This window comes from Anarhichas minor, unplaced genomic scaffold (assembly GCF_050575085.1).
Source record: "Anarhichas minor isolate MPS153535 unplaced genomic scaffold, ASM5057508v1 ptg000048l, whole genome shotgun sequence".
NCBI lineage: Eukaryota > Metazoa > Chordata > Actinopteri > Perciformes > Anarhichadidae > Anarhichas > Anarhichas minor.
This window is the reverse complement of record NW_027466494.1, coordinates 492,724-504,534: the sequence shown is the minus strand read 5'-3', so window position 1 is coordinate 504,534 and position 11,811 is coordinate 492,724. Positions and strand designations below refer to the sequence as shown.

The 11,811-nt window shown below is 47.2% G+C and overlaps 1 protein-coding gene across 1 annotated transcript in view; it reads left to right on the top strand.

Moving 5' to 3' along the window:
• Positions 1 to 11,811, top strand: part of LOC142971622 (titin-like) — a 212,089-nt gene that overhangs the window by 181,769 nt on the left and 18,509 nt on the right. The window contains exons 213-230 of the mRNA XM_076112200.1: positions 8 to 304; positions 509 to 1,096; positions 1,208 to 1,510; positions 1,607 to 1,903; positions 2,137 to 2,424; positions 3,047 to 3,346; positions 3,533 to 3,684; positions 3,790 to 3,940; positions 4,045 to 4,344; positions 4,606 to 6,372; positions 6,645 to 6,938; positions 7,023 to 7,310; positions 7,413 to 7,712; positions 7,866 to 8,200; positions 8,488 to 10,219; positions 10,363 to 10,665; positions 10,896 to 11,207; positions 11,492 to 11,782. Of these exons, the coding sequence (XP_075968315.1) occupies positions 8 to 304; positions 509 to 1,096; positions 1,208 to 1,510; positions 1,607 to 1,903; positions 2,137 to 2,424; positions 3,047 to 3,346; positions 3,533 to 3,684; positions 3,790 to 3,940; positions 4,045 to 4,344; positions 4,606 to 6,372; positions 6,645 to 6,938; positions 7,023 to 7,310; positions 7,413 to 7,712; positions 7,866 to 8,200; positions 8,488 to 10,219; positions 10,363 to 10,665; positions 10,896 to 11,207; positions 11,492 to 11,782 (8,298 nt within the window). The remainder of the gene's footprint in view (positions 1 to 7; positions 305 to 508; positions 1,097 to 1,207; positions 1,511 to 1,606; positions 1,904 to 2,136; positions 2,425 to 3,046; positions 3,347 to 3,532; positions 3,685 to 3,789; positions 3,941 to 4,044; positions 4,345 to 4,605; positions 6,373 to 6,644; positions 6,939 to 7,022; positions 7,311 to 7,412; positions 7,713 to 7,865; positions 8,201 to 8,487; positions 10,220 to 10,362; positions 10,666 to 10,895; positions 11,208 to 11,491; positions 11,783 to 11,811) is intronic.

The window sequence follows — 11,811 nt, the reverse complement described above, 5'->3', positions numbered from 1 at the left end:
TCTCCAGAAAAACCAAGTCCACCACCAAAGCTGGGTGTGATTGATGTTACCAAGGAGAGCGTGTCCCTGGTCTGGGCCAAACCAGAACAAGACGGAGGCAGCAGAATTACTGGATACCTGCTGGAAGCTCTGGAGAAAGGCCAGGAGAAGTGGGTTAAGTGTGGCGTGACCAAGTCCATCCACTTCACAGTGTCTGGTCTGAGGGAGAATGCCGAGTACTTCTTCAGAGTCAGAGCAGAGAACCATGCTGGCTTCAGTGATATTAAGGAAATGGTCACCCCAGTAGTGGTCAAAGACCAGCTTGGTAGGTGTTATAGATCAGGCTGATCAGATTCAACAATGTGATTTCTGAAGACTAAGAAATACACACAACAGTGTGTATTTAACAATAAGCCAATATCCATTACTTGTAATTATTGTATATAACCAGGGAATAACCAAGTCAAACTACACAATATTCCTCTCAGTTTCCCCTGCTATAACTCACTTTGTTACTTTATTCCTCCAGAATCTCCTGAGATCAATATGAATGACTTCCCCCACAACACATTGTATGTTAGAGCCGGCTCCACCCTCAAGTGTGACATCCCACTCACAGGCCGGCCTTTGCCTCAAGTCTCCCTGTCCAAGGATAACGTTCGGCTCAAGTCAACAATGAGGTTCAACTCTGAAGTCACCCCTGACAGCATCAAGATCATTTTGCGTGAGAGCATTGCTGGAGACTCAGGACGCTACGATATCACCGCCTCCAACTCCAGTGGAACCACCAAATCCTTTGTAAAAATAATGGTTCTGGACCGCCCCAGTGCTCCAGTTGGACCTGTGGAGCTGTTTGACGTCACAGAGGACAGCGTGAGCCTGAATTGGTTCCCACCGGCATATGAAGGTTGCAGCCCCATCACCAACTACATCATCCAGAAGAGAGAGACAACCACAGCCAACTGGATGGATGTCTCTTCTGCTGTGGCCCGCTGCACCATGAAGATCATGAAGCTGACCACTGGCTTGGAGTACCAGTTCAGAATCAGGGCTGAGAACAGATATGGAATCAGCGAGCACATTGACTCGCCAACTGTCACTGTCAGACTTCCTTACAGTAAGTGATCTTTGTTTTACTTCCCTCTTTTATCTTCACGTTATTATGTTTTCTATTCTGTTTTTCATGATGAACAAGGTAACACCCTTTATCTCTGAATTTTACCCCCAGCTATTCCTGAAGCTCCATCAACTCCAGAGATTACTCGTGTAACCAGGGAGACCATCAATTTGGCCTGGAAGGAGCCTCCGTCAGATGGCGGCAGCCATGTGTTTGGCTACCATCTCCAGATGAAAGACAGGAACAGCATCCTTTGGCAGAGGGTCAACAAAATGGTGATCCGTGCAACACACTTCAAGGTCACCAACATCAATGCTGGACTCATTTACGAGTTCAAGGTAGCAGCAGAGAACGCTGCTGGAATCAGTGCCTTCAGCAAGATGTCTGATGCAGTGCTGGCTATTGATGCCTGTGGTGAGTGGAATGTCAAAACCTTTCTTTAGCAATCAAGAATATCTGATATTGCTTCAGCAGCAGTTGTCTTATAATGAGTTTCCATTGTTCCTGCAGAGCCACCGACCAACGTTCGTATAAGTGACATCACCAAGAATTCCATTAGCCTGGTCTGGCAGAGGCCCAACTACGATGGCGGATCCCCAATCACCGGTTACATAATTGAGAAGAGAGAGGGCGTTAGTGCCAGGTGGTCCAAGACTAACCTCGTCAATGTCTCAGAAACCCGCTTCACTGTGACTGGCCTAACCCAGGACGAGACGTACGAGTTTAGAGTCATGGCCAAGAATGCCGTTGGCTCAGTGAGCAACCCATCCATGACAGCTGGACCAGCCACATGTGTGGACACCTATGGTAGGTCTCTTTTGTTTTTCAGTATTTTATTCCAAACTGTGGTTTGCCATAACATTTAGTGCATTTGCTCTCCTCAGAGAATTAACAAGTTACATTTGGGACACCGCATGGAAATATACTTTTTTCACCACAAGAATCCTAGCTACTCTCTTGTCTATCATGTTCCATCATATATGATGCATATATCCATCAGAATTTGAACTCACCTGCCTGATTTTTTGTTTATCATCCAGGTGCCCCAGAGATTGATATACCTCAAGAGTACTTCAGCGAAGTCAAGTACATGGCTGAATCTAATGTGGAGCTCAAGTTTAATATCACAGCCAAACCGGCTCCCACTATTGAGTGGTTTAAGGATGGCAGAGAGCTCGAGCCTACTGCCCAGCTCTCTTTCAAACACACATTTGAGTCCACCAATTTGTTCCTGAAGGAAACCACTCGCCTTAACTCTGGACTCTATGAGGTCAAGGTGAAGAACTCCCTAGGAACTGCGTCCGGCATGGTCAGGCTGCTCATTCAAGGTATTCAGATATTATTTAAACTGTATTTATGACGATAATTTTGCCTTGCATGAAATCTATCTTTATCTAAAAGTATAGTGGAGAGGACACTGAAGACACTATTGTCCATATTGGATAACCCGGACCACCCTCTCCACCACCTACTGCAGGGACAGCGGAGCACTTTCTCCAATAGACTGATTCAGCTCCGCTGTCACAAGGACCGATACAGGGGAACATTCCTGCCCACTGCTATTAGACTGTACAATAAATCACCTCTGGCCAGATCACCCTTCAATTGACTACAACACTGCTAACTGTTGTTGTTTGCTGTTGGTGATCCTTGCACTACTGTTTTTTACCTAGTTAGTTAACTTTTACCATTCTATTTTATTGTATATACTGTGCATTTTTTATTTTCTTTTAATTTTATTTAAATTGTATTATATTCTGCTCTGTTATCTTATTGTATATATTGAGCATCTTTCATCTTTCATATTTTTATGTTTACTCTGTAACTTCGTTTGCTGCTGCTACAAACAAATTTCCCCCTGGGGATGAATAAAGTATACATCTATCTATCTATCTATCTATCTATCTATCTAGACCCTAACATGCATGAATATGTCCTCCCCCTTCCCAGACAAGCCAGGCCCTCCTGCTGGAGAGATTCAGTTTAAGAAGGTGACGGCCGACAACATCACCATCATGTGGTCCCCGCCTGCTGACGAGGGCGGTGCCATGGTCATGCATTATATTGTGGAAAAGAGGGAAACCAGCAGGGTCATGTGGTCCATTATCTCAGAGAAATTGGTCGACTGCATTGTTAACGTGCCCAGACTCATCCAGGGCAATGAGTACATCTTCAGAATCCGTGGAGTCAACAAGTATGGCGTCGGAGACCCACTGGAGTCTGAACCTATAATCGCAAAGAATGCATTTGGTAAGCAAACGGAATAAACTCAACTGCTGTTCGATCCAGAGTTGATCATTTGCTTTGAAAAAATTGCTGCACTTCAATGTATTATTTCATATTTGTCATATATACAAATGGCAAAAAAGATTTTCGATTTTTTTTCAACAATGGGAACTATTTTATTTCATCTAACATCATTTTGCTTTCGTACAGTTGCTCCTAGCGAGCCATCCAAGCCTAAAGTGACCATGATCACCAAGTCTACCATGACAGTGATCTGGGAAAGACCGGCGTTGGATGGAGGCAGCGACATCGACGGCTACTACCTGGAGAAGAGGGAGAAGAAGAGTCTGCAGTGGTTCAAGGTTTGTTTGCTGTCCTGACCTTTACAGATTTTGTACTTAGGTAAAAGAAGCCAAACTGATAACTAGCATGTGCAGGCATCATAACATACTTATTTTGTTGGCCAGGTGGTGAAGGGCACCATCAGAGACACCAGGCAGAAAGTCACCAACCTGACGGAGAACAACGAGTACCAGTACAGAGTTTGTGCTGTCAACAAGGCTGGAGCAGGAAACTACTCGGAGGCTTCTGACCTCTACAAGGCCTACGACCCCATCGGTATGCTTTTACTTATCACTAGGAATTTCTTCTTACGATTTGTTTATTGTTAATGTCTTCACATAGAGCAGTTGACAACATTCATTCCCTTTTGTCTTCTCCAGATCTCCCTGGTGAGCCATCCAAGCTGCGTGTGGTGGACTCCACAAAGACCTCCATCACCCTCGGCTGGGAGAAGCCCGTCTATGATGGCGGCAGTGAAGTCACACACTACATTCTGGAGCAGATGAACACAGAGGAAAGAGAATGGGTGATCACTAACTCAACGATCAAGACCTGCGAGTATGTGGTGTCTCACCTCAAACCAGGAACCTACTACTTCTTCAGAGTCTTTGCTGTCAACACCAAGGGCAAAGGAGAAGACATCAAAATGTACCAGCCTGTGCAAGCCAAAGATGTTTTGGGTTTGTATTCCTAACATCCCTCTATGGTATTGACACAGAACACGAGTCTTTTATACTCGTTTTATGACAGAGATAAAAAAGTATTGGTAATTAGCATGATTCAAGTTAATTTAGGCATTAAAAGGCTACTTCCTATACATTTGTATGGGTTCTAATCATTGCTATTGATTGCTATATTGAGCAAACATTATTTTCTGATGGTGTATAATTATGTCATTATTGATTAAACTAATTCATGCTCTGTACATTTCACTCCAACAGAGGAGGCTGATTTGGACTTGGACGTTCCGATGAAGACCCACTACACAGCCAGGGCCGGCCGTGACGTGGAAGTGTTTATCCCCCTGAAGGGACGCCCCACCCCCAATGTCACATGGCGCCGCAGCGACCGCAACATTTCTGCTGACAACCGCTACACAATCACCAGCACTGAGCGAGCCACCACACTCCTCATCCCCAAGGTCACCCGCGATGACCGCGGCAAGTACCTGCTGGAGATTGAGAATGGCGTGGGAGAACCCAAGATAATCACCGTTTCCCTGAAGGTTCTGGACAGTCCAGCCACCTGCCAGAAACTGATGGTCAAGAACGTGACGAGAGGAAAGCTGACCCTCAGCTGGGAGGCGCCTCTCATTGAAGGCGGGTCCCCTGTCACTCATTACATTGTGGAGAAAAAGGCCTCCACCATGAAGGCTTACCAGGTGATCAATGCCGAGTGTGCCAACACAACTTACAAGGTGTCAGGCCTGGAGGAGGACATAGCTTACTTCTTCCGTGTGTCTGCTGAAAATGAGTACGGTGTGGGCGACACCTGCGAAACCACTGAGCCTGTAAGAGCCACGGAGACACCTGGAGCTGTAAAGAACCTGGTGATGGCGGACTCTACAAAGAACTCTGTTACCCTGCAGTGGACTAGACCTGACCACGATGGCGGCAGCCACATCACCGAATACATCATTGAGAAGAGAACCAGGGAAGAGGCCACCTGGACTTTGGGAGCAACATGCAAGCGCTTGAACTGTGAGGTGACGGGACTCAAGCAGGACGCTGTCATGGACTTCAGAGTGTTTGCCAAGAATGAGAAGGGCAACAGTGACTTCTCCATGATTACTGATATCACAGTGATGGACTTCATCATTCAACCCGAAGCCAGTCTCAGTGACTATCCCAATGGCGAGCTTGCTGTTCGTATTGGTCAGAACTTCCACATCGAGTTGCCCTTCAAGGGTAAACCAAGACCTGCAATCAGCTGGCTAAAGGATAACTTGCCTCTGAAGGAATGTGATAAGATTCGCTTCAGGACTACTGACAACAAGACCGCAGTCACAGTCAGAGGAGTCAAGAAGGAGCATGCCGGCCAGTACACCTTGGTTCTGGACAACAGAGTCATAAAGAACTACTTTGACATTAATGTGATCACTCTGGGTCCCCCATCAGTGCCTGTCGGACCCATCCGCTTCGATGAGATTAAAACTCAAAGTATCATCATTTCCTGGGATGAGCCGAAAGAGGACGGAGGTGGTGAGATCACCTGCTACAGCGTGGAGAAACGTGAGACTTCTCATGCCAACTGGAAAATGGTCTGCTCCAGTGTTGTCAGGGCTACCTTCAAGATTCCCAACCTGGTAAAGGGAACTCAGTACCAGTTCAGAGTCCGTGCAGAGAACAAATATGGAGTTAGTGAATCACTCACCTCCTCAGAAATTGTTGCCGAACACCAGTACAAACCTCCAGGGCCAGCAGGAAAGCCAGTTTCCTTCAACGTCACCAGTGATGGTATGACCATCAGGTGGGAGGCCCCAGGCTTCGATGGAGGATCCCCCATTCTGGGCTATCATGTTGAAAAGAAGGACAGGAACAGCCTCTTGTGGCAAAAGGTGAACTCCACCATCATCTCCAACAAGGAGTACAGGATCATTGGTCTCATAGAGGGCCTGGAGTACTCCTTCAGAGTCTACGCTGAGAACAAGGCCGGACTCAGCCCTGTTAGTGAACAGAGCAAACATGCGCTCGCTATCGCCCCTGTTGGTAAGTACATGCTAAAGACTACCTCTTTCTGTGTTTAGGAATAGCTTTTTACTTATGGAAGCAGTCCAACATTTTTGGGAAATCCTCTTTATTTAGATAAGAAGATGGATATCAGTTTCGTCTTTGTTTATCCAGTACAGAAATAGGTCCAGGGCGTGCTTAGGCTCGCAAACACTAAAATTTGTTTCAAAGTTTATCAAGATCCTGTTTGCTTCTGTATTACTTCAGGATTCAGCACTATGGATAACTTGGTTCTTTCTCTTCTTAATTAGATCCACCTGGCAACCCTCAATGCATCGATGTAACCAGAGACTCAGTCACCCTGCAGTGGGACATCCCCAAGAAGGATGGTGGCAGCAAAATTGTTGGCTACAGTGTGGAGAGGCGCCAAGGGAGAGGCAAATGGCTGCGATGCAATTTCACTGATATCTGCGAGACTCAGTTCACTGTGACTGGTCTGTCTGCTGGAGACAGATTTGAGTTTAGAGTCATCGCCAGGAATGCTGTGGGCACAGTCAGTCCACCATCTAACTCCTCTGGATACATTATGACCAAGGATGAGAGCAGTAAGTACTTTAAAATTAAAAAAGTTAAAATTATCATAAATGGTAGTTTCTCACATCATTTGTTCGTTCTCTTTGCATCTCCAGTTACTCCTGAGATCGAGTGGTCTCCACACCAGGTGGTCACCCTGAAGGCTGGTGAGAACATTACCCTCAACTGCAGCATCACTGGACGTCCTGTCCCCCAGGTTGTCTGGTATAAGGATGGCAAAGAGATTGACAAGAGGACCATGTATGACATTGAGATTACCACTGGCATTGGCACCAGCAGTCTTTTTGTTCGTGAAGCTGACAGGAACCACCGTGGCATCTACACCATAGAGGCCAAGAACAGCTCGGGTGCCAGGAAAGCTGACGCCAACGTCAGAGTACAAGGTTGGTAAACACTGCTGATGTTTCAATATCTGCCATTGTATGACACAAACCTACTCATGAACAAATTTAGAAGTAACTCCTCTACCTTCTGTTTCCCTTCAGACACCCCCGGACCTGTTGATGGTCCCATCCGTTTCACCGGTATCACGGCTGAGAAGTGCACCGTGTGGTGGAACCCGCCAGAAAACGACGGCTGTGCTGCCATTACCCACTACGTGGTGGAGAAGAGGGAGACATCCCGGATCTCCTGGGCCTTGATCACTTCCAAATGCGAAGCCTGTTCTTACAATGCTGCCAACCTCATCAAGGGCAATGAATACCAGTTCAGAATCTCTGCTGCCAATAAGTTAGGCGTTGGCAAACCACTGGACTCTGATCCCATCATCGCCCAGATGCAATACAGTGAGTAAAGTCACTCAAGGGTATTTTCTGTCTTAAATATTGACCAAATCTTACAAACTTGCACTTGAATGTTGACGAAAAGAGAAACAAATTGCCTTTCCATTCAAAACTTGACTTCTTTAAATTTGACATGTATTCTGCTCTTCTCCTTAGCTGTGCCTGATGCCCCTGGTACCCCAGATGCCACCCATGTGACTGGAAACAGCATCACCACGTGCTGGACCAGGCCAAGGTCCGATGGAGGTAATGAGATCAAACACTACATCCTGGAGAGGAGAGAGAAGAAGAGCCTGCGCTGGGTGAAGGTCTCCTCCAAGAGGCCCATCACTGAGCTAAGACACCGTGTCCTTAACCTCACTGAGGGCAACGAGTATGAGTTCCGCGTCATGGCTGAAAATGGTGCTGGAATCGGACCGTCCAGCAGTACTTCCAGGCTCTTCAAATGCAAGGAACCAACCAGTGCTCCCAGTGCCCCCACATTAATAAAGGTAGGGTTGCAGGAACACTGCATATAAATGTAAGAGAAGAGCCATTCATGTAAAGGCGTTGAGGTCAATCTCACAATAATCAAATGCCAAATACATATATATTGTCAGATATATATCAATTATTAGAAATGTATTTTGAGTTATCAATATTACTATGAAATCACAAATTTGTTTCTATTTTAGTACAGAAGAAACCTCAAAATAACTTTAATGTAGAAAACCAGAATGTAGAGGAAAAATCTACCAAGAAAAATGTATTTTAAAACGATACTTTTCTTTTTGAACAGGTCGCTGACTCCACCAAGTCCTCTGTCACCGTGGAGTGGACCAAGCCAGTCTTCGATGGTGGCTTGGAAATCATTGGCTACAACATTGACATGTGCAAGGCCAGTCTGGAGGAGTGGCACAGAGTCAACAACCAGCTTTGCCACGACACCAGATACACTTCTAAGGGATTGGTGCCTGGAGAGTTCTACAAGTTCAGGGTCAGTGCTGTGAACGGATCTGGAGAGGGCGACGCCTCAGTGCTGGCAAGCGCTGTTCAGGCTCTGGACAGACTTACATCTCCTGAGATCGAACTCGATGCCAACTTCAAGCAGACTCACATTGTGAAGAATAGCGGCATTGTTACACTTCAAGTTGCCTTCCAAGGCAAACCAGCTCCTCTCGCCACCTGGTCCAAGATAGATGGTGAGCTGCCTGTTATGGGCGATATCAGCACCACAGATTCCTTCTCTACTCTCACCATCGAGGGTTGCACGAGGTACGAAGCGGGCAAATACGTCCTGTCCCTGGAGAACAACAGCGGGCGCAAGTCCATCACGTTCACTGTCAAAGTGCTGGACACGCCTGGACCTCCGGGAGCTATCGCCTTCAAAGACGTTATCCGCGGAGCCTTGACTGTTATGTGGGATGCCCCTGCCAATGACGGCGGAGCCCGAATCCATCACTACATTGTTGACAAGCGAGAGGCCAGCCGTCTTGCCTGGCAAGAAGTCAGCACCAAGTGCTCTCGCCAGATGATTAGGGTAACTGGTCTGGATATTGGTCTGCCATATGTGTTCAGGGTGATTGCTGTAAACCAGTATGGCCAGGGAGAACCTCACGAAATGACTGAGCCCATCATTGCCACAGAGGAACCCGCACCACCCAAAAGACTGGATGTTGTCGACACCACCAACTCCACAGCCTCCTTGGTATGGCTGAAGCCCGAGCATGACGGAGGCAGCCGCATCAGAGGCTACATCGTTGAATTCAGAGCTAAAGACACTGACCGCTGGGTTGTTGGTGGAGAGACCAAATCCCAGAAGATGCTGTTGGAGGGTCTGATTCACAACACAGAGTATGACTTCAGAGTCAAGGCCAAGAACGATGCTGGAATCAGCGAGCCTCAGGGCACCTTCAGCTCTGTGGTCATTAAAGAGCAATGCATCGAACCAACCGCTGACCTCAGCAGCATCACCAACCAGCTCATCACCTGCAAGACCTCCAACACCTTCACAATCGACATCCCCATCAGCGGCAGGCCAGCACCAAAGGTCACCTGGAAGCTGGAGGAGATGAAGCTCAAGGAGACGGACAGAGTCTTGATCAAAACCACAAAGGAGAGCACCACTTTGGTGGTGAAAGACAGCAAGAGAAGCGACAGCGGCAAGTACTACCTGACCCTGGAGAACGTTGCTGGTGTGAAGACGTTCACAGTGACCGTAGCTGTTGTTGGCCGACCAACTCCACCCACGGGCCCTGTGGAAATCTCTGGAGTCTCCTCAGAGTCCTGCAACCTGGCCTGGTCCGAGCCAGCTGACGATGGCGGCAGTGACATCAGCAACTACATCGTGGAAAAACGAGAGTCCGGCTCTGCCTCTTGGCAAGTAGTGAACTCCAGTATAAAGAGAACCACCATCAAAGTGACTCACCTTACCAAGTATATGGAGTACACCTTCAGAGTCTGCGCTGAGAACAAGTTTGGAGTCAGCAAGTCCACCGAGTCTGCTGCTGTTGTGATTGAGCATCCATTCGGTGAGTTCTGTTCAACAGTTATACAAAATATAAATGCATGTCCTGTTTTAATATATATACAATGCATGCCAAAGATTACATTTACAAATGTATTTCAAATATAAGATTCCCTATTGTCACTCACTTCCACTTCTTTTCCACAGTTGCTCCAAGTCCTCCAACTCGTCCAGATGTGGTATCTGTGTCCGCCAACGCCATCAGCATCAAATGGGACTTGCCGTATGACGATGGTGGCAGCAAGGTGTCGGGCTACTGGATCGAGAAAAAGGAGAGAAACACGATCCTGTGGGTGAGGGAGAACAAGCTGCCCTGCCTGGAGTGCCACTACAAGGTGTCCAGCCTGATCGAGGGCCTGGAGTACCAGTTCAGGGTGTACGCCATGAACATCTCCGGATTCAGCAAGGCCAGCGAGGCTTCCAGACCCGTGGTGGCGCTCAATCCTGTTGGTGAGGGAAACATTCATGTCTTAAATACGTGAACTAATGACATGATTAGTGATTAGTCATCGTGCTGTTTAGCACGATGACTAATCAACAAAACATTTTGGTGGACGAAGGCCCTAACAACTGGTTAGCAAATTCATCTGTTAATCAGTTAAAACGGTTAAATCTGTTCATAAAGACCTTAATGAAGCCTGAGTTACAGTTTTTAAATACCCCCCCCCCCCCCTCCTCAGATCCTCCTGGTAAACCCGAGGTGACAGACATCACCCGGTCCTCCGTGTCCTTGTGCTGGACCGTGCCTCTCAACGATGGCGGCAGCAGGATCGTTGGTTACGTGGTGGAGAGGAAGGTCCACAGCACGGATGAGTGGGACGACAACCGCTGGCTCAAGTGCAACTACACCACCATCAGCGAGAACTACTTCACCGTCACCAACCTGGGAGAGGGAGAGACCTTCGAGTACCGTGTTATCGCCAAGAATGCCGCCGGCGTCCAAAGTGCACCCTCAGAGGTCACCGGACCGGTCACATGCAAGGATGAGTACTGTAAGTTAAAGAGTCGCAGAGTGTTCATATTCATTATCAGTTTAGATTCAGAGCTCATGGAGGAGCTGACACCTAGTTATGGCTTTTATCATTTAGGCTTCTGTTCCTCATATGGGACACATAAAGTATAATCTATAGATTAACCCTTTGAACCCCAAAATACATGAATAGAATATTTGATAAAAATGACTAAGAACAAAGATCATTGTTTGCTATTAATTATACTGTAGCATCTTTACAAAAATAATATATTGATAATATAAAATCTAATCTTCTATCCGCAGCTCCTCCGAAAGCAGTGCTGGACAGTAAGCTGGTGGGTGAGACCATCACGGTCAATGCCGGCTCAGACCTGATCCTGGACGGCGCCGTGGGCGGTAAACCGGAGCCCACAGTCTACTGGTCGAAGGGCGACAAGATTCTAGAGCTCGGCGAGAAATACTCGCTGACCTACACCGCTACCAGAGCCATGGCCGTCATCAAGAACTGCGACAGATATGACACGGGCAGATACATCCTGACCGCCAAGAACGCCGGTGGAATCAAGACCGCAGTCGTCAGCGTTAAAGTTCTGGGTGAGCGGCGGAGAAACGACATGAGTTCA